The sequence below is a fragment of the Carlito syrichta genome, unplaced genomic scaffold (genome assembly GCF_000164805.1).
Source record: "Carlito syrichta isolate Samal-C Ts95f unplaced genomic scaffold, Tarsius_syrichta-2.0.1 Scaffold306565, whole genome shotgun sequence".
NCBI classification, from domain to species: Eukaryota; Metazoa; Chordata; class Mammalia; order Primates; family Tarsiidae; genus Carlito; species Carlito syrichta.
In genome coordinates this window covers 83,139-109,888 of record NW_007250661.1, presented here as the reverse complement: position 1 = coordinate 109,888, position 26,750 = coordinate 83,139, and the positions used below count along the sequence as shown (strand labels likewise).

General features: G+C 39.3%; 1 protein-coding gene across 1 annotated transcript in view; it reads right to left on the bottom strand.

Moving 5' to 3' along the window:
• Positions 1-26,750, bottom strand: part of CCDC171 (coiled-coil domain containing 171) — a 281,370-nt gene that overhangs the window by 183,324 nt on the left and 71,296 nt on the right. Inside the window, exon 9 of the mRNA XM_021715020.1 lies at positions 17,150-17,252. Coding sequence (XP_021570695.1) covers positions 17,150-17,252 — 103 coding nt within the window. The remainder of the gene's footprint in view (positions 1-17,149; positions 17,253-26,750) is intronic.

The following is a 26,750-nucleotide window of genomic DNA, read 5'->3' as shown; positions in this document are numbered from 1 at the left end:
GGCTCCGGCGATCCTTCCGCTCAGTCTTCTGAGTAACTGGAACTACAGGCATGTGCTACCACGCCTGGCTGATTTTTTGATTTATTGTAGAGATGAGGTCTCGCTGCCCAGGCGGGTCTCGAACCCGCGGGCTCAGCAATCCATTCACCTCAGCCTCCCAAAGGCGTGGGATTATAGGCTGAGCCACCGAGCCTGGCTCTTCCTCTCTCTTAGCCCACACCCTGGATATGTGGAAAGTTCCTCTTGGCCAGTTGACCGATGGAAGAAAATGGGCTTGCTCTGTAGATGGCTCTGTATGATTGGCTGACACCATTCAAAAGTAGGCAACTGCAGCAGTACCACAACTCAACTCAAGGGTGGCTCTGAAGGACAGTGGTGAAGAGAAATCCTCCCACTGGGCAGACTTCAGGTCGTAGATTTGAGTGTCATTTTCCCAAGAATGAGTGAGGACCAAAGGTACAGATATATACCAATTTATGGGCAGTGTCTAACAGTTTGGTTGAAGGGTCAGGAACTTCAAAACAATGGAATAAAAAACTGGTAACGAAGTTGCCTGGGGAAGACACATGAACAGACCTCTCCAGATGGGCACTGTGCCCAGATCAACTTCTGTAGAGGAGGAGCTTAATAACCAGGAAGGAGAGATTAAGCATTCTATGGATGTCAGTCCGTCCCTTGTCCGAGCCACCTTGGTCCTTAGTTAAGCAAAGAAGTCATGGCAGCAATGATGGAGGTGATGCATCAGATCAGCAAACGAACTTACTTCCATTCACCAAACAGCCCCTGCTGAGAGCCAAATTCACCAACAGCAAAAGCACTGAGCCCACGATGTGACATCACTCTCTCAGGAGATCAGACAGCTACTTGGTGGCACGTTAGTCACACTGAGTCACATCCATCACGTAATGGGCAATGTTTTAACCTTACTGAGATAGACACTTACTATGAATACAGATTTTCCTTCCCTGACCATAATGTTTTTGACAAAACCACCATCCATGAATTTACAAAAGGCCTTAATTCACCATTGCGTATTCCAAACAGCATTGCTTCTGTCCAGAGAACTCATTTTGTAGCAAATGAAATATGAAAATGGGCTCATTCTCATGGAATTCACTGGTCTTACTGTTTTCCATCACATCGAAGTAGCCAGCATGGAGAATAGTGGAAGGGCCTTTTGAAGACTCATGGTGCCAGCTGGATGGAAACATTTTGTGGGATAAGAATAATATCTTCCAGGACACAGAATGTGTTCAGAATCAGCAATCAACATATATAGCGCAGTTTCTCCCACAGCCAGGATTCATAGTTCTTAGAATCAAATGTTGGAAATGGGAGTGGCTCCCTTAATAATTCACTTGTTAAATGTCTGCTTCCTATCTCAAAAACCGTGAACTCTGTTGGTCTGTCTTAATTCCCAAGGAAGAAATACTTCTGCCACAGGACACAGCAATAATTCCATTAAAATGGTTGAGAATGCCACCTGATCATAGGAGAGCTCCTCATGCCAGGAAGCCAAAGAGCAAAGAAGGTTCTCTCTGTGCCAGAGCAATGGATCCTGACTTCCAGAGGGAACGTGGTAGTAAGAAGGAGCACAACTGGAATACGGACATCTCGCAGGTGCCCAATAGTTAGTTAATGGACAGAAATCTCAGATCTGAGTACATATCCAAAAGAATGGAAAGTTGGGTCTCCGAGAGATATGTGCACATCCATATTTGTATCACCAATATTCACAATAACCAAGAGGTGGAAGCAACCCAAATGTGTATCAATGGATAAACAGATTAACAAAAAGTGGTATACACATCTAATGGAATATTATTCAGCTTTAAAAAGCAAAGAATACCTGTCACATGCTACAATATGAACGAACCTTGAAGACATTATGCTAAGTGAAAAAAGCCCATCACAAAATGACAAATACTGTATGATTCTACTAATAGGAGATAACTAAAGTAGTCAAATTCACAGAAACAAAAAGCAAAATGGGGATTACCAGGGGCTGGAGGAAGGAGAAAAGGGGACATGCTGGTTAGTTTTATGTCAATTTGACTGAGCCATTGGGTGCCAAATATGTGGTTAAACATTATTTCTGGGTGCATCTGTGAGGGCGGTTAACATTTAAACTGACAGATTGTCCTCCCCAACTTGAGTGGGCTTCATCCAATATGATGAAGGTCTGAACAGAATAGAAGGATGAGTAAGAAAGAATTCTCTCTCTTGGTCTGTTTTTGAGCTAGCACACAGGACTTCTCCAGCCTTCAGGCTCAGATTCAGACCAGAACTTACACTATCAGCTCTCCTAGTTCTTAGGCCTTCAGACTCAGACAGACACCAAACCATTGGCTCTCCTGGGTCTCCAGCTTGCCAGTTGCAGCTCTTGGACTTCTCAGCCTCCATAATCACATGAGCCAATTCATTACAGTATGTGTGTTTGTGCATCTCCCACCGGTTGTTTCCCTGGAGAACTCAGGCTAACATAAGGGAATTATAATTTAATGGGTATAGAGTTTCAGATTTACAAAATGAAAAGGTTTTGTAAATCCACTTCACAACAATATGAATATATTTAACACTAATGAACTGTACATTTCAAAATGATCAAGATGGAAAGCTTTATGATATACATTTTTTAACCACAATAAAAAATAATTATGGATACCTCCAGCAACTTCACACAGGCAAATGACTAACAGCACAGATCCTCTTGGAATAAAGGTTCAGATCATCCCACCTGGGATGAAACCATATCCAATAAGATGCTTGCAGATGGAGTATGGTAGGGGGAGCGAAGGAAGCTATAAATACAAGCTATGATCACGTGATCAAATAGAAGAAGAAGGACTAAGTAGAGACAACCCCAATCTACAATGGTTCAACTTAAGATTTTTCAACTTTATAACAGTGCAAAAGCAGTACACATTCCATATACTCTTCGATTTATGATGGGTTTGTTCACTCGAAACACACTTTCAACTTATGATATTTTCAACCTATGGTGGGTTTATTAGGATGCAATCCCATTATATGTCAAGAGAAACTAGAATTAAAAGAATTTTTTCTATACTTTACTATAAATATATTTACATATATTCTTTTTCTTTAGCTTGTCTCTCTTATTCCTCTATCAAACATAAGACATGTTGATATGGGTGAACGTTGTAACTCGGTACTTAAGTTACAAGATATGAAAGGGGGAGTATGATTCAGTTAAAAGGAGAAGGAGTATCATCAATTGATGAATAAAGTGACATATGGAACTTTTGGAAGCTCTTTCAGGACAAAGCTGATGTATTTTCAATTGTATAAGGAAGAGCTGCCATCCAAGTTGGGCAGAAGCATAGTTTTGCTGTTGTCTTTATTTGGAAGTGAAATACTGGTTTTAAAGGGTGTATATTGTCGCCAAGTCAACAAGTGGTGGACCATGGTGGTTCTATGAACTTCCCTAAACTAGAACCAGTTTGCAATTCTCCATCCCAGTAGAGTCGTAGGGCTCCAAGTCAGCTAGCCAAAATAAAACTTTGGACAAAATTTGAAAGACCAACTATCACCATCCAAAAGTCATTGTGATTACACTCAATGAAAGACAAATATAGAAGCACCGATGGATCCCAGCTGGTCCTCACTCCATGACAGTGAGAGACAAATGCAGAGGTGCCAGTGGGTTCTGGTCTGGTCCACATGCAGCGTCCTTCCCATCAGCCTTATCCATGAACAGTGACCCCAGGCCTACCACCGGTAGCCAAGAAAAAGTTCTTCCACAGGTTTCTTCAACAATCTCCTTCTCTCTAGCAGTGGAATGCACCTGAAGTCCAGACTTGCTTTACCTCTGACTTGTTCCCCGCATGCCAGAGCTTAACCACCGCTGGTTGGTAGTCTTTCTCTGATCTTCCAACTCCTTCTTTTCGAGATCCTGTCTTCCCAGCTCCTCCCACTAGCTCATCAAACGCTAGCCTGACATGTTCCTATCTTACAGCACACACTTGATCTTCACATAGTTACTTCCTATATTATATGATTCTTAATATTCTATGATTCTTAATATTCTACTAAAATGGAAATCAATGTCTACAATTTCTTATAAAGAGAAACCATACAACAAATCTAGTCAAGATAAAAATGTAATTAAACCTATCATAACAAGATGGTGTTTTTTTTTAAAAAAAGGATTGAATTAAAATTGAAAATTCAAATTGATACAGGCCAGAGGCTCATAGAACTCAAAAAGAAATGTACAAGATGAAGAATTTAAAGTGAATTTTAAAATAAATACAATTTAAAAGAAAGGCAGGCCAGGCACAGTGCCTCAAGCCTCTAATCTCAGCACTTTGGTAGGCCAAGTTTGAGCTCAGGAGTTCGAGACCAACCTAGGCAATATTGGAAGATTTCATCTCTATAAAAAAATCAAAAAAATTAGTCGGGTATGATGGTGCATGCCTGTAGTCCCAACTACTCAGGAGACTGCAGTGGGAGAGGATCACCTGAGCCCAGGAAGTCGAGGCTGTGGTTAGCCAAGGTAGTACCACTGCACTCCAGACTATGCAACACAGTGAAACCCCAACTCAAAAAAAAAAAAAAAAAAGTTTATCGCAGCATTGTTCACAGTAGCAAGAACATGGAACCAACCATGCTGCCCATCAAAAGAGGACTGGATTTAAAAGATATGGTACACATACACGATGGAATATTACGCAGTCATAAAGGAGAACAAAATCATGAACTTGGCAGCAACCTGAATGGACTTAGAGTCTATAATACTGAGTGATCTTTCACAGAAACAGAGAACTGAATAATATCACAAGTTCTCACTCATAAGTGGACCTTGAACAGCTATTGTAATACTATAAGAAAAGGACTGACAGTAAGCGGGAAATTGCCTGGGGAAGGGGGGGCACACCTCATCAACAGGGGTACCTGTACAGTGAATATTTGCATACCTAACCCTGAATTGTACCCCACAATTCTAAAATTTAAAAAAAAAGAAAAAGATAAATAAAGTCAGACGCCAAGCCTTTATCAAGTTTCTAATTTTGGACTACCCAATACAGTAGCAAAGTATAATTATTTAAACTTATTTAACTGTGATTATTCAAATTTACATTTAAATTAATTAAAATAAAAATTTCAGTTCCATAGTCACAATAGCCATATTTCAGGTACTTTATAGCCACACGTGGCTAGTATCTACTCTATTAACACAGATATAAAGTACTTCCATTACCGCAGATTAAATTATCACGCTAAAGAAAATCTGCAGAATAAAGAAGCATGTTAGCCTACACAATGTGAATGCAATCAGCAAAATGCAGGCTGTGAAACTCCTAGAATAAATGACAGTTTTTTAACAAATAAATTTCAAGAAATTAAAAAAGATGAACAAGAAGAGATAAACCAGGAAAGAACCCATATATTTTTAAAATTACTTAAAAGACCCATCAGCCAATCATCATATCTATATCTTCTCTGAATACTAACTTAAACAAATTGATATTACATGAGAGACATAATAAAATTGGAAATTTATGACACGTTTAAGATAATATTTTTAATTTTTTAGGTGTGAAAATTATCTTGCATTTATATTTTAAAAGAGTTCTTATCTTTTAGAGATGAGAGAGTCACCCTTAAGTATTTATAAGTGAAATTAAACGATATCTGGGATATGTTTCAGTAGAACATAGGAGAAGGGAGCTAGATTAGACAAGATTGGTCTGGTTGACAAATGTTGATCTGAATGGTGAGTGTGAGGGGTTTCGTTACACTGTTCTGCCTCCTTTTTTGTATATGGCTTATAATTCTTCATAAAAAATAAAAAAGATATGCAATTAATTACTGAATGAATTTGAAAGAAAAGAGATCACAGAAGGATTTTTTTTTTTTTTTGAGTTGAAGTCTCACTCTGTCACTCGGGCTGAAGTGCCATGACACACTCATGGCCACCCCAGTGTCACAGAACTTATCTTTTTTTAAAAGCTATATTGCGGTTTCCCTTGATAGAAAAAAATACATGTTCATTATTCAAATTTTCGTTCTTGTAGGTGACACTGTGTTTTTTTCTTTATAATTTTAAAAACTTCACAAATGTATTTAAATTAAAGACCTTACTCGATTATCTTCCTTGCAAAGCAGTGATCTCGTCCTGCCTGCTAGAACCTTTTTTCTCTCAAAGAAGTGTTTTTGAATCATGTCTTAAATTATTACATCTGTTACATTTATTCTGGTTTCTGCCTAGAAAAATGTACAGTCTTTACATTGGTAGCCCATATTATCATCTTTTCCCTTCGTTTTTCTTTCCTTAATTTATTTCTGATTTACTTCTTTGTTCTTTTCTCTGTACTTTATCTCTGTATTCTTTTTCTCTACATTTTGTCCTTCAAATCACCAATCTGATTTTCCACAATATCAATGCTGTCATAGCTACTCAAAAATTTTAAATCTACTATTCTATTTTTAGTTTCCTTAGAAATTAGAAGTCTTTCTCTCTCTCTCTTTTTTTTTTTTTTGGAAATAAGGACTCACTCTGTTGCCCAGGCTGAAGCACAGTCACACAATCATGGCTTACCACAGCCTCAAACTTCTCAGCTCAAGTGATCCTCCTGCATCAGCTTCCTGAGTAGCTAGAACTACAGGCGTGTACCACCACACCTGGCTAATTTTTTTATTTATAACAAACACCAGGTTCCCCTTTGTTGCCCAGGCTGGTCTTGAACTCCTGGTCTCAAGCATTCCTCCTACCTCAGCCTGAGAAGTACTAAAATTACAGGTGTCAGGCCACTCCACCTTGCTCAGAATTCTTTCTTAAGGTTTTCTTTTTTTTTTTTCTGAGTTGGAGTCTCACTCCGTCGCCCAGGCTGGAGAGCAGTGGCATGCTCATGGCAGCTCTAGCATCAACCTGCTAGGCTCCCACGATCCTTCCGCCTCAGCCTTCCAAGTAGCCAGAACCACAGGCACGCGTTACCATGCCTGACTGATTTTTTTTTTATTTATTGTAGAGTCAAGGTCTCGCCAAGTTGCCCAGACTGGTCTCGAACCCACAGGCTCAGGCAATCCTCTCGCCTCAGCCTCCCAAAGTGCTGGGATTACAGGCTGAGGCACCAAGCCCGGCCAGAATTCTTTCTTATCTCACTCTTCTACCTTTTAATCTTGTGTTGCATTTTCCTGGGGTGCATTAATATTTTGTTATTTCAGCCTGTTCTTTCATTATCAGTCACATTTGATAAAGGTCATTTATTTTTGCATCCTACTGTAGATGCCAAATAGTTTTGAAATCTATTTATGTTTGTTTATTTAAAGAGAGACAGGATACGCTCTGTCTAGGCAGGAGAGTAATGGTGTGATCTTAATTCACAAACTCCTGAGCTCAAGCTACCCTCCTGCCTCAGCCCCTGAGTAGCAAGGACTACAAACATGCACCACCATGCCCAGTTAATTTTTTATGTTTTGTAGAGATAGGGTCTCACTATGTTGCCCGGGCTAGTCTTGAACTCCTAGGCTCAAGCACTCCTCCTGCTTCAGCCTCCCGAAGCACTGGGATTATAGGCGAGAGCCACAGCACTCAGCCTAAATTGCATTATGATTTCCATAGCAAACCATCCTCACCATCTTCTTCTAAGTTATTCCATTTACTGTTGCTTTCCACATGTTTCGTGGTGCTAAATTTTTCACAAGTTCTACTTAGTTTTCCTTTTCCTAATCTTCAAATGAAAAAAAAGAAAAAATTCTAACCACATTTAAAAAGTTTGAATGGAGCACAGCCTCGAATTCCTGGGCTCAAGTGATCCTCCTACATCAGCCTCCTGAATAGCTGGGACGACAGGCGTGCAACACCACACCCAACTATACATAAATTGGATATATAAAGTGTCCTCAGTTCTAATCTGAAGCCATTAAAAGCTGTCCAGATACCCTTTTAAGATCAATATCTGAAGCTACACAGTGTACACAGTTCCCATAATTTTTTCAGCAAGTAGCAAGTTATTCTGATGCACTGGACATAGATGGTACCATCTCCCGGTCTACTGCCATAAGAGAAATGTTCTCTAGTATGAACTGCTATCAGGGTTCTTTCTGTCTTGATCCCTAGAAGGATTACAGAGGAGATTTCTTAGAACGTTACCTCTAGTTGCTGGATCACTCCAAGTTGGTCTGAGAGTTCAAAGGAGATGGGATGGGGGTGGAGGAAAACATTTGGTTGCCTGTGCTCAGCAACCCATAAGGTACCAGTCATGAGGTTCACAAGAACAGTTAGAATTCTCAAGAGGTACTAGGTCTACACAATATTCCTTTATGAAAGAAGTAGAGGAGGAGAGAAAAGAGGAAAAGTCCGTTTCGTTGTCTTGATTTTCCTAAGAGCACACTCCCTGAGACTGCCCAATGCCTGGGTGACAGGTTTACATGCCTAAAGAATCAAATGTTGTTGCTATTGTTTCTAGGATCCTGCAGCCTCTCCAGGCAGAAAGAAAAAGAACACCTCTGGAGTATCACAAATGATCTCTTCAAAGGAAAAGTTGAAGAAGGTTGAAATCTCAGTCAGCATGAAAGTCGACCACCCTAAAAAGGATTAAGAAAAACTTTCTTTCGTGACCCTAAAAAGAAAAAGTCACATTTTTTGATATCTGCTAACACCCTTAAGCATAGGTAAAACTATATTAGAAGAAAGGATTTCCACACAACCTACTTTAAGGATCTCCACCAGAAAATAAATATGAGTAAATCTAGTGCTTTTGGTAAGCAGAAATACAAAATAAATATCCCTAACAATAGTAGGCAATCAAAGTGACATATTATGATCCATGGAAGATTGTTTGTTTCCACGGAAGGTCAATCTTCCTGGTGACCCGTTATGGAAGGCTACCCAAAGAATCACTATAATTTAAAAGAGATTCCAGCCAGGCTCGGTGGTTCAGCCTGTAATCCCACGCCTTTGGGAGGCTGAGGTGAATGGACTGCCTGAGCCTGAGGGTTCGAGACCCACCTGGGCAACTTGGTGAGACCTCATCTCTACAATAAATCAAAATGAGCTGGGCATGGTAGTGCATGCCTGTAGTTCCAGCTACTTCGAAGGCTGAGGCAGAAGGATCGCCGGAGCCCAGCGGGTCGAGGCTGTGGTGGCCAGGAGCGGCCACTGCACTCCATTCTGGGTGACAGAGTGAGACTCCAACTCAAAAAAAAAAAAAAGAGATTCCATGACTATCTTTATAGCCCCAAAAGTTAAAATACAAAGTAGACCTTCAACCAGATATTAATTCATTCATGCTTTTACTCATATTCAACAAATATTTTTTGAGTGACTTCATGAAGAAGGTAGGATTTGAGCATAGACCTAAGGAAGATAACAAAGAAAGCTATACAGATATACCAGATATACTAGATAAAAAATTTTCCAGGTAGAAGGAACAGCCAGTACAAAGGCTTCTGAGGCAAGAGTAGGCTTGGTGAAATGGCAGGAGGCCAGAGTGGCCCGAACACAGGGAAGGAGGAGAGAGGAGTTGGAGGTGAGGTCACAAAAGACAGGCACAAGCCACTGCTTGCCACCTTGGCTTCAAAGTGAAACACAGATCCCGACAAGGGTTAGAGCAAAAGAATAACACACTCTAACAGGCCTTGCTTTTTTCCCTTCCAGTTTTATTGAAAAAGAACTGACAAAGAATAATGGTATCCATTCAAAGTATACAATGTTATCATCTGATATAGGTAGCCCCTGTGAAATGATGACCACAACCAAGTGAATTAACACATCTGTCATCACACTTAGTGACTTGGGGTGAGGGTGAAGATACTTAAGATCTACTCTCTTAGCAAAGTTCAAGCAAACAACCCGGTATTATTAACTACAGTCACGATGCTCATATGTTAGATCCTCAGAACTTACTCATTTTATAAAAGTTGTAACTTAGGTCTGTAAATGGTCATTCTGGTGGCTATAGAGAAAACAGATGGAAGATGGAAGGAGAGAGACCAGTCAAGAACAAGGGGAGAGGCGCTGGAGGCATTGGGAAACAAGATATAAGCTATCCCAGGAATCACAGTGAGGAGATCGCATTACATCCTCTAAGTAAATAACTTCCTGGGCATCTTAAATGAAATTTTGCCCTATCTTCTATCTGAAGATAAGCCAACGGGTTCACCTGCTTCTGAAAGTTTCTTAACATAAAAAACTACAAAATCTGAAGGAGACAGGGAACCAAACAGCTGGCAATTACTGTCAGCTCCAAGCTAAGCTGAATTCGAGAACATCATTTTCATTTATTTCACTTGAAAGAATAAGTCAAAATAACAATTGTGTGACCATCGCCCAAAAGTTCTACCGTGGATTACTTTTCCTGAAATGGAAGGTAGTTCCAGGATATGTTTTAAATTGAAAGTTAAACAGAACAAAAGGGCATAAAGCACACTGCCTACCTGAAATAGCTACCAAAGAGAAGATCTCTGAAAAACTCTTCCCAAGATAACTGAATTCATGCTTTACTTCTTTTTCCCTCAGAAAGGAGGTCTTGCTATATTGCCCGGGCCAGATTTGAACTCCTGAGTTCAACCGATCCTCCTGCCTCGGCTTCAAGTACCAGGCACTATGCGCGCTTGCACTTACCTGTTGAACTAATTTTGCTATAAATTCTAAAGGTGTGCTAAACAAAGTAAAAGCATATCCCTATTCAAAGTAGATTTTCTCTCAAAAACATATGGACACACCTCACTTTATTGTGCTTTGCTCTATTGCACTCCACAGACACCGCAGCTTTTAAAACTTGAAGGTTTGTGGCAATCTGCATCAAGCAAGTCTATCACAGCATTTTTCCAACAGCATGTGCTCACTCTGTGCCTTTGTGTTACATTTTGGTGATGCCTGCAGTATTTCAGACTTTATTATTATACTTGTCATGGCACTCTGTGATCAGTGATCTTTAATGTCATCACAGTGATTGTTTGGGAGCACCACAAACCACGCCTATACAAGATGGCAAATGTAACTGATATGGAGGTTTCTTTAAAAAAGTAAAAACAGAACGACCATATGATCCAGCAATCCCTCTGCTGGGTATACATTCAAAAGAGGAAGGAGGAAGGGAAGAATGGAGGGAAAGAGAAAAGGAAGAAAAGAGGGAAGGAGTACATCAAAGAGACAACGGCATTTCTGTGTTCATCAAAGCACTATTCACAACAGCCAAGACATGGAATCAACCTAAGTAGCTGCCAGTGGGTAAATGGATAAAGAAAATGTGTCAGATATGCACAAATAGAATACGATTCAGTCATTAAAATGTGTGAAAAACTGTTATTTGCAGCAACATGGATGAAACTGGATGATATTATGTGAAATGAAATAAGCCAGGCACAGAAAGGCAAATATCACATGCTCTCATTCACATGTGAAAGCAGGGGGAATAAAGCAATCTCAAGGAAATAAGAATAGAATGTTGCTTAGCAGAAGCTGGGGAGGGTAGTGAGGAGGGGGGATGAGGAGGAGCTGGTTAATGGGTACAAAAATACAGTTAGATAGAAGGAATGAGATACAGTGGTTTGGTAGCACAGTAGGGTGACTACAGTTAACATTAATTTATTGTATATTTCAAAATAGCCAGAAAAGAAGATCTGGAATGTTCCCAACACACACACACACAACAAATGATAAGATTTGAAATGATAAATAGCCTAATTCCCCAGATTTGACCATTTGATCATATTTATATACTCCACAAATATGTACAACTATTATGTATCCATAAAATATACAAATAAATGTTTTTAAAATGTTGTGTTCTGACTTCTCCATCAACCACACTCTTCTCCTCAGGCCTCCCTATTCCTGAGACACAAAACATTAAAATTAGCCCAATTAATAACCTTTCAATGGCCTCTAAGTGTTCAAGTGAGAGGAAGATTCAACACATCTCTCACTTTAAATCAAAAGCTAGAAATGATTGAGCTTAGTAAAGAAGACAGTTCAGCATGCAATCTACTTGTGTAGTAAGTCCTTATTTGTACCCCACATCTCTGTAATAAAATAAAATTTAAAAACAAAAAAGACCACACAGATCTGACACATGACAGATACTCACTTAAAAAAAAAAAAAACCATGGGTGGCAGAGGCAAGAGATTGCCTGAGCCCAGGGGTTCAAGACCAGACTGGGCAACTTGGCAAGATCTCATCTCTATAATAAATCCAAAATTAGTCAGGCATGGTGGCACACGCCTGTGGTTCCAGCTACTTGGAAGGCTGAGGTGGAAGGATCTCCCGAACCCAGAAGGTTGAGGCTGCAGTGGCTGTGAGCGTGCCACTGTGCTCCGGCCTGGGTGACAGAATGAGACTCCGATTAAAAAAAAAAAAGACTTTCAAAGGCCAAGACAGTCCAAAAACTAGGCCTCCTGTGCCAAACAGTTTGCCAAGCTGTGAATGCAAAGAAAAAAATTCTTGAAAGAAATAAAAAATGATACTCGAGAGAATGCACAAATGATAAAAGAAAGCAAAACAGCCCTATTGCTGATATGGCGAAAGGCATAGTGGTCTGGAAAGATCAAGCCAGTCGCAACATTTCCTAGTCAGAGTAAGACTAGAACTCTCTTCGATTCTATGAAGGTCAAGGGGAAAGTGCAGAAGAAAATCTGGAAGCTGAAGAGGTGGCTTCATGAGGCTTAAGAAAAGAAGTCTTCTCCATAGCAGAACAGAAAAGGTGAAGCAGCAAGTGCTGATGTCGAAACCATAGCAAGTTATCGGGAAGATCTTGCTAGAACTGCTGATGAAGGCCAATCATTCAATTTTTAAGGTAGCCTTAAAATGTAGACTTCTATGAAAGAAGATGCCATCTAGGACTTCCACAGCCATCAAGAAGTCCACGCCTGATTTCAAAGCTTCAAAAGGCAGGCTGACTCTTGTTAGAGCTAACGTAGCTGGTGACTTTAAACTGAAGCCAATGGTCGTTTAGCACTTCCAAAATCCCAGGGCCCTTCAGAATCATGCTGGCAGGGCTTGGTGGCTCAGTAGGTAATCCCAGCACTTCGGGAGGCCGAGGTGAATGGACTGCTGAGCCCGCGGGTTCGAGACCAGCCCAGGCAACTTGGTGAGACCTCATCTCTACAATGAATCAAAAATTAGCTAGGCATGGTAGTGAGTGCCTGTAGTTCTGGCTGCTTGGAAGGCTGAGGCAGAAGGATCACCCAAGCCCAGGAGACAGACATTGTGGAGGCCGTGAGTGTGCCCTGCACGCCAGCCGGGACGACAGAGAGAGACTCCAACTCAAAAAAAAAAAAAAAAGAATTATGCTAAATCTACTCTGCCTGTGCTCTAGAAATAAAACAACAAAGCATGGATGAAAGCACATCTGTTTTCATCACGGTTCAATGAGTACTTTAAGCCCACTATTGAGAACTCCTGCACAGAAAAAAAGATTCCTTTCAAAATATGCTGCACCTGATCGCCCAAAAGTTCTGATGAAGATGTACAAGGAGATTAACGTTGTTTTCACACCTGCTAATACAACAACCATTCTGCAGCCTATGGACCAAGGAGTAATTTTGACCTTCAAGTCTTATTATTTAAGAAATACATTCTGTAGGCCAGTCTTGATGGCTTATACCTGTAATCCCCACACTTGGGAGGCTGAGGCAGGAGGATCACTTGAGCCCAAAAGTTTGAGACCAGTCTGGACAGCATAGCAAGACTTCGCCTCTAAAAAAAAAAAATCGAAGAAAGTAGCCAGCCAGGTGTGGTGGTGCACACAGTAGTCCCAGTTACTTGGGAAACTGAGGCGGAAGGGTCACCTGAGCCCAGGAGGTCAAGGCTGCAGTGAGCCATGATTATGCCACTGCACTCCAGCCTGGGTGACAGAGTAAGACTCTGACTCAAAAAAAGAAAAAGAAATACATTTTGTAAAGCTATTACTATCATAGATAATGATTCCTCTAACGAATTTGGATAAAATAAATAGAAAACTTTTTGGAAAGGATTCACCATTCTAGATAACATTAAGAACATTCACAGGAGGAGGTCAAAATAGCAACATTAATAAGAGTTTGGAAGATGTTGATTGCAACCCTCATGGATGACTTTGAGGGGTTCAAGACCTCAACTGAGGTAGTCATGGCAGATGGGGTAGAATCAGCAAGAAAACCAGAATGAGAAGTAGAACCTGAAGGTATGACTGAATTTCTGCAATTTCACGATAAAACTTAAATAAATGGTCAAGGAGTTACTTCCTATAGATGAACAAAGTAAGTTGGCTTCTTGACCTGGAATCTACTCTTGGTGAAAATGCTGTGAACACTGTTGAATATTGACTATGTTGAAGAGGATTTAAAATATTACATAAATTTAGTTGATAAAGTAGTGGCAGGGTTTGTGAGGACTGAGTTCAATTTTTAAAGAAGTTCTTCTGGCTGGGCTTGGTGGCTCAGCCTGTAACCCCAGCACTTTGGAAGGCCGAGGTGAGTGGATTGCCTGAGCCCGTGTGTTCGAGACCCGCCTGGGCAACTTGACGAGACCTCATCTCTATAATAAATCAAAAATTAGCCGGGCGTGGTAGCGCGCATCTGTAGTTCCAGCTACTCAGAAGGCTTCCAGCTACTCGGAAGGATCGTTGGAACCCAGCAAGTCGAGGCTGCAGTGGCCGGGAGCAGCCACTGCACTCCAGTCTGGGAGACAGAGTGAGACTCCAACTCAAAAAAAAAAAAAAGTGATCGAGTTCTGCCATAAACTATCAGCAATAGAGTTTTATCAGTTATGTTCTTCTTGACTACGTAACAAAAACCTAACCTGAGCTGTCATAAGCAGAACGGAAGTCCATTATGAAGATACAGGGCTGTTTCATAGAAGTCAAGAGTAGGACTGAAACTAGGTCCCAGGCAGGTATGTAAATCAATCAGGGAACCAGCAGGAAAACAGAATGCTCATAAGAGTTCAACAGCAAGCGAATTTAATGAAAAGATCACAAAAACGTGGATAGATTAACAGACCCTGTAAGGTATGATGAAGCACCAAGAACCAGCAAGAGCAGAAACTGACATCATGCCTTAGCCTAAAAGTTCAAGTAGAAGGAATGTTTTCACCACAGTCCAACAAGAGCCACAGCTATAAGAAGACGCACCCAACAGGAGCTTTACCTGTTGAAAATCAAAGCCATTGCCAACAAAGCACAAGAGCAGAGGAAATAAATACCCTGACTGCTTTCTTCTCACCCTCTTAATCTCCTGCAGGCGTGCCTACAGTCCAAACCCAACCAGGAGTTAGAGGCAAAGGAGTCCAGATCTGTAGAAGTCAGCCTCCCAAGGCACAAGGCAAAACAGACAGCAGAGAAAAACGGATCAGTCGGGCGGGGACGTGAAAGAGTGAATAACCAACACAATATGGAAACCAGCATCACTCTCTAACAATCCAAAAATCACTAATTCAATGCAAGTCATTTTCTAGGATCACATTCCCTGTAATATAGAGAGTATGAATGTACAAGGGAAATCAGAAGCTAAAAAAGGATAGTTACTAAAAAATAATAAAGAAAAACTTTAATAGACAACAATTCTTTTCTTTAGGCTTAGTAATAACTTGTGAGTTGCTTCATTTTAAAACTCAAAGGAGTCACGACATCATTATTCTAATTTTTCCAATTCAATTCTGAAGAAATATTTAAAATAATATGAGGTGTATAATATGCTATGACAGTATTTAACAAATTTTAAGATCCTTATACCATTAAACACCACTGATATATCTCAATTATAAAAAGTACCATTATAAAGGAAATTTTTATCCTCTAAAGTTGTATTAAATATAATTAAAACTAGATACCAATACCTATTTTTATGTCACTTTTATATACTTTGATTTAACAAATTATGAAACACAAATGCTATTGGGTAAAATTTAAATAAAAACAAAGTTACACATTAATTTCATAAAATCACAGCTAGTGACCAGCCTGGGCAACACAGTAAGACCCTGTCTCTACAAAAAAGGAAAACAATTAGCCTGGTGTGCTGGTGCATGCCTGTAGTCCTGACTACTCAGGAGACTGAGGTAAGAGGATCACTTGAGCCCAGGAGGTTGAGGTTATCATGAGCTCTAATTGTGACAAAGCGAGACCTTATCTTTAAAAGAAAAGAAAATTACAGCTAAAAACACACAGACTAAAAAACAGATCCATAATAGCAAAGCACACTACATTTCCAATAGTTCACCAGCTGAGAAATCTTCAGATCCATAAGGTAAAAATTTGAGTCTTGATTAGATCCTTCCACTTTTTCAAGGACAACAAACTTCCTTAACTTAAGAATTTTCTAAAAAGTCATTTGCCAAATTACTGTTTGATTCCTTTAACAAAATTTTTTTTTAAAGCAGAGTACTATAGCATGATTTTAAGGAGCAAGAAATTTAATTTTATGTGCCTTTTGAAGAATATAAAGGAGGCTGTTTCAGATAACAACCAAAGAATTCGAGGCTGACAGTATGGCAAAAGAAAACTGACACAGAAAAGTAAAAAAGCACCTATAGCAAAGCTATGCTAGCACACACAATGGGACAAACACTCAAAATTAAGATCAGTGAACAGAATTCATTCACCAACTAACGCTCTTGCTGGTTCCAGCAATGTCTTACCTATCATATGATTTCTATAACTCTTTGTCATCTTAAGTGGGCAAAAACTAGAATCAAAACATTTTACCTACGCATTTTTATCTAGAAAGAAGATGTACACAGTAGTGGCAAACGAAGGAGAAAACCAGCTTAGAAAGTATAGAATACGTACTATGTTACAGTCTGTGTCCTACATAACCTTTTAAATACATGACCTTTAAGTTGCTGAAGGTTGCCTCAGAATTTGGCTCGGTCTGATCGAAACATCTGTTCCCCTCGCAGGTATACTGTAAGGACTTTTTTCTCAGTTGGATTCAGAACACAGCAAGCGAGCCCTTGTCTGTCCAATCGCACAGACCCCAACACTTGTAAATCAAGTTCTGGGAGGACAACAGCAGGTCCACACTCCGTCACCCCCTCTCAGCCAGCTAGGCCAGCTGACTGCTGTGAGAACTGCTCTTATCATGTCATCAAATCAAAACATGTTGAGATGAGGGACTAGAAGAGGCATCTGCAGAATTCCCAAAATGGAGTGACTTTGGAACATTGACAGATGCATCTGTCATTTTATACCTTCAACTAACCTGATGTCCACTGGCCCGACACAGTAAAGCTGTCCAAGATCGATTCCAATTCTTTCCCGTTATTTTCACATGTCTCTACTAGGAAGGCCTGGTGCTTCTTAGCCTTTTAATTCAGAAAAAAAATTACACATGATAAGGTCACGTACCACAAGAGCTGCAGATTTTTAGTGTAAGCATATACAACACAAGTAGGTATAAACAAGTAATAATTTCTCCATTCAAATATATTATCGGTGAGCCCTCTTTCTTGTTTAATCATACATTTTACTTGGCTCAGTGTAAAACTGTACAAGACTTCATGTACAATTTACTGAGTATTTAGTGCCTGGCACTATTTATTGTATTTTATATGTTGTGATTCTTTTTATCCTCATATCATCCTGTGATGGAAAGGTGATTATCCCAATTTTACAGATAAGAAAACTGAGACATAGGACTTAAAGAACACTTTTTTAAAAATCACGCTTACAGTCATGTGACAAATTACCGGATGGCAGTCAAAAGAGAATGCAGTTAAGACCCATTTAAAGCTTCTGCAGCAAAGTGATGGTAGCTTGGTGTAGAGTACTAGCAGTAAAAAAGGGAGTAAGGGTGGGGGTAGACGCACTGGAAAAATACTTAGAAGGTAGAATAGCCAGGCTTTAGTAAAACTGCACTGGGTTAGACTACACTGACTGAATTGAACTGGACTGGACTGGACTGGATTGGATAAGGATAGGGGAAAAGATAAAAGAAAGGGTCAAGACTGATCCCAAAGTTTCAAGCTAGAAGAACCGGGTAGGATCCAGTAGTTGAACGAGAACAATGGAGGTGAAGCAGGTCTTCTTTTGGCTGTTTTTGTTTGTTTACTTGCTTACTTGTTTCTGGCAGGGGGTATCTATTATGATCAATTGTTTTGATCATATACCACTGGAGATACATAAGATACTCCTAGCACCCGCACAATACCTAGGAAATAACAAGCCCTAAATAAGTATATTTGAATAAATAAATAATGAATAAAGTAGAAAAATATGGGAGGCAGCTGAATATAACCGGTGCAAAGTTCAGAAGCAGGGCCAGGTATACACCTGGGAATCATCTATAGATACTGTCTGAAGCTTGGCTTAAGAGTGATGGGTAGCGAAAACAGCCTAGGACAAGGGTGGGCACGGTGGCTCACACCTGTAATCCCAGCACTTTGGAAGGCCGAGGTGGGAGGATTGCTGGACCCCAGGCATTCGAGAGCAGCCTAAGCAACATAGCAAGACCCTCACCTCTACAAAAATAAAAATAAGAAAATTATTCAAGCAGATGGTATGCGTCTATAGTCCCAGCTACTCAAAAGTTGAAGCAGAAAGATCACCTGAGCCCAAGTGATCGAGGCTGTGTGTGGTAAGCTGTGATCGTGCCACTGTTCTCCAGCACAGGTGACAGAGTGAGACCTTGATTCAAAAATAAAAATTAAAAAAAAGCCTAGGACAACGTGTTAAGGAACTCCAACATTTAGCAGTTAGAAAAGAAGCCAGCAAAGAACACTAAAAGAAGAAGAAGGAAATAATATCATAAAAACCAAATAAGAAAATTTCAAGATTAGAGCTATCAATTAAATTCAATGTCACAGGACACTCAAGCAAAATGAGGACTAAAAAGTATCCATTGGGCATGGAGGCTATTGGTGACCTCGGTGCAATCTGTCACTGTAGTAAAGTATAACATAGACCAGAATAGGCTAAAAAACAATGAGTAACCTGAAATTTTTTTTCTTAATTGAGTGACAGATGACTAAATGGAAACAGTGTAGACGGCCCTTTCTTGTTAAGAAGGGAAGATAAAGGGCAGCAGTTGGAAAGGAGGGTGGGATCAGAGAAGAGTTTGTTCTTTTGAATGTGTGAGAAACACAAGCATGTTTAAAAGCTAATGAGTTACTAGTCAGAGAAATGTGTACAGATACAGAAGAAATGGGAGGACAGACATCGCATCCATATCCCTAAAACACAGGAGTGCCAAAAAAAGTATCCATATTTTAAGTATGACATTCATTCAAAAGATTTATTAATCAAATGAACGCTAGCATCACCATGTGACAGGCAGGAGAGTTAAAGAAAATGGCAGAAGCACAATTGAGCAAATGTCATGCTGTACATCGCTGCTATAATTTAATTCAACTTTGAAAAGTAATACATAAATAACATCACTTGAAAAGTGTATACGTTTTTGGCACCCCGTATATAAAATTAATAATTCTTTGTTTAGACATCAGCTTAATAATCACTTCTTCAGAAAAACTGTCCTTTACCTCCCTAACTATATCTATTCCCTCTAGACATTCTTCTCGGCCCTTATCAAACTTATGATTTTACTTTTGTCTGAGTATTAATGTGTCTATCTCACAGAATTTAAGCCATGGAGGAAGAAAATGTCTCTTTTTGTCCTCACCAGAGTATCTCCAGTGTATCTAAATAGGTATTTAGATAGCACCTATTATCTAAAATGCAAGTTAAATAAATGAATTACAGTACATGTTATCAAAAGAAGACAGTTAAATCTATTATGATTCTTCTACACAGACTTTAAATAGAAGAAGGCTCTTCATCAAGTAGTGACGTGGAAAGATCTCTAAGCCATCTTGTTGACTTAAAAACAAAAAGTGGGAGCCGGGCTCGGGGGCTCAGCCTGTAATCCCGCGCCTTTGGGAGGCTGAGGTGAGTGGATTGCCTGAGCCTGCGGGTTCGAGACCCGCCTGGGCAGTGAGACCTCATCTCTACAATAAATCCAAAAATTAGCCGGGTGTGGTAGCGCGCGCCTGTAATTCCGGCCACTCGGAAGGCTGAGGCGGAAGGATCGCCGGAGCCTAGCAGGTTGAGGCTGCGGTGGCCGGGAGCGGCCACTGCACTCCAGTCTGGGCGACAGAGTGAGACTCCAACTCAAAAAAAAAAAAAAAAAAAAAAGTGGGGAACCTGCGTGCTTATACTGCATTAAGTGTGAAGTGTGTATGTGTGTATGTGTGTGTGTGTGTGTGTGTGTGTGTGTGTGTCCACTGGTCTTCATGTCTATCACTATGCCAGTACCACACTACCTTGATTACCATAGTTTTGCAGTTAGCTTTAAAATTGGGGTGAGTGACTCCAACTTTATTCTCCTTTTTCAAGATTACTTTGGCTATTCGAGGTCACCTATTTCCATATGAATCTTAGGATCACCTTGTCAATTTCAGCTAAAAGCCCACTGAGACTTTGACAGAGACTACATTGAATCAGCAATTTGGAGAGTACTACTATTTTAACCATACTCTTACAATTCGTGAACAAGGATATCTTTCCATTTATTTAGGTCTTACTTAATTTCTTTCAATGATAATTTATAGTTTTCAGCATACACGTCTTATACTTCCTTTGTTAAATAATTCCTAAGTACTATATCCTTTTTTATTGTACTGTCAGTGGAATTGTTTCCTTAATTTCATTTATTAACTGGTTATTGTTAGTTATAGAAATGCAACTTATTTTGTGCCTTGATCTTGCACTGTATCCTACAAACTTGCTAAACTCATTTATTAGTTCTAATGATCCTGTATGTGTGTGTGTGTGTGCGCGTGTGTGTGTGAATTCCTTAGTATATCCAAGCTCATGTCATCTGCACATAGATAAAAAATAGTTTACCTCTTCCTTTTCAAAATGGATGACTTTTGCTTTCTTGCCTGGCTGCCTTGGCCGGACCCTCCAGTACAGCATTAAAGACATGGTAAGAATGCACATCCTTGTTATATTCCTGATCTTAAGAAAGTATTCAGTCTTTCATCATTAACTAGGATATTAGCTGTAGGTTTTGCATAGATGCTCTTTATCAGGTTAAGGATGAAATTACCTTCTATTCCTAGTTTGTTGAGTTTGTTTGTTTTTATCCTAAAAGTATGCTGGATTTCTCTGTCTATGGAGATAATTTGTCTTTTGTCATTTACTCAATAAGGCATACTGTATTAATTGATTTTCAGATGTTAAGCCAGTCTTGCATTAATAAATCCCACTTAATAATGAAATAAAATCTTTTTTATATCTTGCTGGCTTCAGCTTGCTTGTATAATGTCAAGAATTTTGGCATTTATATTCAAAAGGGATACCAGTATGTGGTTTTATTTCTTGTAATATCTTTGTCTGATCTTAGTATCAAGGTAATAACACTGACTTCCTAGAATGAGGATGGGAAGTGTTACTTCCTCTTCTGTTCATTTTTTTTTTTTTAAAGAATTTGTGAAGAACAATGCTAATTCTTCTTAAACACTTAGAAAAATTTACCAGTGAAGGTATCCAGGCCTGGGCTTTTCTTTGCAGAAAGTTTTGTGATTGCCGGGCTCGGTGACTCAGCCTGTAATCCCGCGCCTTTGGGAGACTGAGGTTGAGTGGATTGCCTGAGCCCGCGGGTTCGAGATCCGCCTGGGCAAGTGAGACCTCATCTCTACAATAAAGCAAAAAATCAGCCAGGTGTGGTAGCGCATGCCTGTAGTTCCAGCTACTTGGAAGGCTGAGGTGGAAGGATCGCTGGAGCCCAGCAGGCGAGGCTACGGTGGCCGGGAGCGGCCACTGCACTCCAGTCTGGGTGATAGAGTGAGACTCCACTCAAAAAAAAAAAAAAAGAAAGAAAGAAAGTTTTGTGATTACTAATTCAATCTCTTTACTTGAGTTTCCATTTCTTCTTAGCCAGTCTTGGTAGTCTGTGTCCTAGAAATTTGCCCATTTCATCTCTAAATTATCTAATTTGTTGGCATGCAGTTATTCACAGTATTCTCTTATAATTATTTTTCTGTACAGTCAGTAATTACATCCTCTCTTTTATTCATGATTTTAATCATCTGAATCTCCTCTCTCTTGTTCTTGATCAGTCTAAATATTGTCAATTTAGTTATCTTTTAAAAGAATCAAATTTTGGTTTCATTGATTTCCTCTACTTTTTTTATTGTCTTTTTAAATTTCACCTTTACTCTTTATTGTTTTGTCCACTTGTTTTTGATTTAGCTTGCTCTTATTTTTCAGAATGTTATATTATTTCTTTGAAATTGATTGTTCTTAGAGACAGGGTCTTACTATGTTGCCCACACTGACCTCAAACTCCTGGGCTCAAACAAGTATTCTGCCTCTACCTTCCAAGTAGCTGGGATTAAATGGGCATGCCACTGCAACCAGCGTACTTTTTTTGTTGTTGTTGTTTTGGAACAGCTATCAATTTCCCTCTTAAGCATGATGTCAGCTGCATCCCATGAAGTTTGGTATACTGTGTTTTTATTTTCACTTGTCTCTAAGTGTTTTCTAATTCCCTTGTGATTTCTTTTAGAACCAATGGTTATTTAGGAGCATGTCATATAATTTTCACATAAGTTTCTCCCTCTTGCCTCCTGTTATTAATTTCTAATTTAATTCCAGTGTGATCAGAGAAGATAACTTGTATAATTTTAGTCCTTTTAAATGTATTGAGGCTTCTTTTATGACCAATCACATAATCTAACCATAAGAATGTTTCTTGAGTCCTTGGGAAGAATGTATGACATTATTCTATTGATAGTGTGATATCCCTAAGGTTTAGTTTGCTTACAGTACTGTTTAGTCTCCAATCTATTTGTTGGTATTTTTCCCAGTTGTTCTACCCATTACGGAAATGGGGTAGAGATGTCTCCAAATATTACTGCTGTTTATTTCTCCCTTCAAGTATGTCAGGTTTTGCATATTTTGGAGCTGTTGTTAGGTTTGTAATGACTGGATCTTTCTGGTGAATCGACCCTTTTAACATTATGAGATGTGTCCCTCTTCATCTCTAGCACAACTACATCAGTTCTTTCTGCTTGCTGCATGCACGGAATCGTTTTTTGATCGTCTGCTACATTTTTTTTTTTTTGAGTTGGAGTCTCACTCTGTCACCCAGACTGGAGTGCAGTGGCCGCTCCCGGTCACCGCAGCCTCGACCTGCTGGCCTCCGGCGATCCTTCCACCTCAGCCTTCCGAGTAGCCGCAACTACAGGCCTGCACTACCGCGCCCGGCTGATTTTTGGATTTATTGTAGAGATGAGGTCTCGCTGCCCAGGCGGGTCTCGAACCCGCGGGCTCAGGCAATCCACTCACCTCAGCCTCCCAAAGGCACGGGATTACAGGCTGAGCCACCGAGCCCGGCGATCATCTGCTACTTTGACACACATTATCTTTAATTTAGCTCATCAAAAACCCTGTAAGATAGAGATTATGAGCACCATTTTGCAAATGAGCACACAAATTCAGAAGAATAATATCAGTAAGGTCACACAACTATTATGAGATGGGGCTGGAATTAAAATCCAGATCAGGTAGGCAAGATGGTTCATGCTTGCCATCTCAGCTACACAGGAGGGTGAGGCAAGAAGACCACGTGAGGCCAGGAATTCCCAGACCAGGCTGGGCAACATAGCAAGATGAAGGGAGGGAGGGAGGGAGGGGAGGAGGAGAAAAGAAAAAGAATTAGCTAGGCCGGGCATGGTGGCTCAAGGCTGTAATCCCAGCACTTTGGGAGGCCAAGGCAAGAGGACTGCCTGAGCCCATGGGTTTGAAACCAGCCTGGGCAACATGGTAAGATCTCGTCTCTACAATAAATCAGAAAGTTAGCCAAGCATGGTAGCATGCGCCTGTAGTTCCTGCTACTTGGAAGGCTGAGGCAGAAGGAACGATGGAGCCCAACAGGTCGACGCTGGAGTGGCCATGAGCATGCCACTGCACTCTAGCCTGAACAACAGAGTAAAACTCCAACTCAAAAAAAAAAAAAAGAATTAGCTGAGCATGGTGGTGCAGACCTGCAATCTCAGCTACTCAGGAGGCTGAGGCAGGAGGATAACTTGAGCTTAGGAATTTGAGGCTGCGGTGAGCTAGGACTGTGCCACTGCACTCCTGCCTGAGTGACAGAGCAAGACTCTGTCTCTTAAAAAAAAAAAAATCTATCCATCTCTCTAAAATATATGTTCTTTCTATTATGCCACAATAATGGAGGCTAAGTACCCATCAATATCAAGGTATAAAAGTTTGCATAAACATAAGTACAGAACGTCAGATAAATTACATACCTGGAGTAAGCTTAATATCAAGGTACAATCAAATTCCTAGTTTCAACAAAAATTTCCTTTCACGTATAGGGCTCGATCTTGACTAAAATATGAGCTAAAATTTCAATAGTTACAATATAATATCAAATTTAAGGTCAAATTATCCAGAAAACAATGAGTGATACAAAATTTTCAAAGAGCAAAGAGGAGATTTACTTACTATATTAGGCTTAAAAGAAAAATAGTTAAATATACCCCAAAATTACTATTATGTTTATAAAATTAGTAATATTATAATTTTCATTTCATTCTACAGAGATATCCAGCTAATAGTCTTACAATACAGTCAGAAGTGTAGCTCATAATTAATAAACACATTTATGAGTCAGCTAATGAACAGAAAACTGTCATTTATTTTACAAACAACAGGTTTTTATTCCTAATAAGTTCTTTTGGTTTTATAAATAAAGTTTCTGCTCTTCATTTATATAGTGAAAGTGTCGAGGTGTTTTCTTAAGTGCTGGATTGTGCTTATATTTAAATTCTGTTCTCAAAGTTGTTAATTTCTTAGTAGTCTTTTTACAAACAAGGAATTCTGGAAAGAAAACAGAATCTGTGGTGGCACAATGCCTGTAATCCCAGCACTATAGGAGGCCAAGGCAATATGACTGTTTGAGCCCAGGAGCTTAAGACCAGCCTTTGCAACATAAGCAAGACCTCATCTACAAGAAATCAAAAATTAGCCAGGCATGTTGGCACATGCATGTAGTCCCAGCTATTGAAGAAGCTGAATGGAAGGATCACCTGAGCCCCAGAGGTCAAGGCTGCAGTGAGCTGTGATTCGCCACTGTACTCCAGCCTGGGCAACAGAGTGAGACCCCAACTCAAATAAAAACACAAACAAAAACAAAATCTATCACCTACATAAACAAAACTGTCAAGTTGAAAACAAAATACCAACCAAAGATATAATATTGTTTCTAATTTTTTATTGATATGTTTTATAATGTGACATAAATAACTTTAGGCTAAATGTTAGATTGTTGAATCAACAAATTGTATAATTTTAAACATTCCTAGAAATTTTTTTAAATTGTAGGATAAAAAGTCTCACTTCTTTGCCTCAAACGCAATTCACAAAAAGAGTCTGTTACCCTAGGAATGAAAGTCCCTTAATGCTATATTGGCTAACCAGCTGATGCTTAGAGCATTTACTGATCACCCACCATGAACCAAGGGCTACTTTAGATGCTGTGATGAATCTCTAACCCGTGTAGACAGGGGACTAAAAATATCAAAATATTCAAAGAAATTTCAAAAATGTTGATCAATCTTAGTGTATTATTATCAAAGAGGAGTAAATGTTGGTTATAAAATATCTTTATGGGGATCAAAGGGAGGTCCAAACTTTACCTGTATGATTTCCATTTGTACACCTAATCCTGAACTGTACCCCACATCTTTAAAATAATATATATAAATATAAAAAATAAAATATCTTTAGCTAGAAAAAACAATGAGATGACAAAGAACTATTTTCATTTCCACCTTGATATATACTATAATACTATACTATATCTCTCACATTGCTGAACCAAATGCATTTCTGGCTTAATTTAACATGCAATTCTTTGTTGTTTGTTTCATAATCATCTTTATTTGAGCCTGCAAAGAAAGATGGGCCTTAATATATACCTCTCTCTCTCTCTCTCTCTCTCTCTCTCTCTCTCTCTCTCTCTCTCTCTCTCTCTCATACACACACACACACACACACACAGAGACAATACCATTTTATTTTTTCTCAGATCAAAACTGAGAAATTTAGGAAGTCAGCCACATATAATGAATATTTAAAAGTACAAAGACACACACTCAATGAATACTATTTAATAACATTAAATTTTAAGGGCCACTAAGAGAAAACAAAAGCAATGTTTACATTAGCAAAAAAAAAATGTTCACATATAAATACTACTTCTATTCTGGCCGGAAAATAGGAATTAACCATTTTTTTAGTAAAAATTCAGACTAGAATATTTATTAGCTCGTTAGTTTTGGATACCTCCTACAAAATCAGAAACGCCCTTTTAAAGCAAACCTAATAGAGCATTTTAAGCAAGAGTTATCAAGAAATACCATCTTCACACAAAGCATAACAATCAAAGTACTTTCCAAAATCCTATCTAATGCTAGCAATCATTTTTTATTATATAATTGGTTAAGCCCCCAAAGAATTGGGAAAAAATATATACCTGATCATTTTCAATCACAAGTTCTTTAGAGAATAAAACATTCTTTGAGCAAAACCTCATGAGAACTAGAATTCCCTTTTCAATATATGGTCTCTCCTAGAGCTGTAACTAAATATGACTGAGTGGCAGAAAAACAAATCTCAAGAAATGACGGACTTAAGAAAATTTTATCGAAGAAAGCACAAAGCAAGTTGCAATAATACCAATTTGAAAATGAAAGCTCCCCTGCTTCAAGAGAAGCAGATATAAAAACTCACAGCAATGTCTGAAAGACCCAACTGGATCTGTTGAGTCTCTGATGGGCATTAATAAGCAG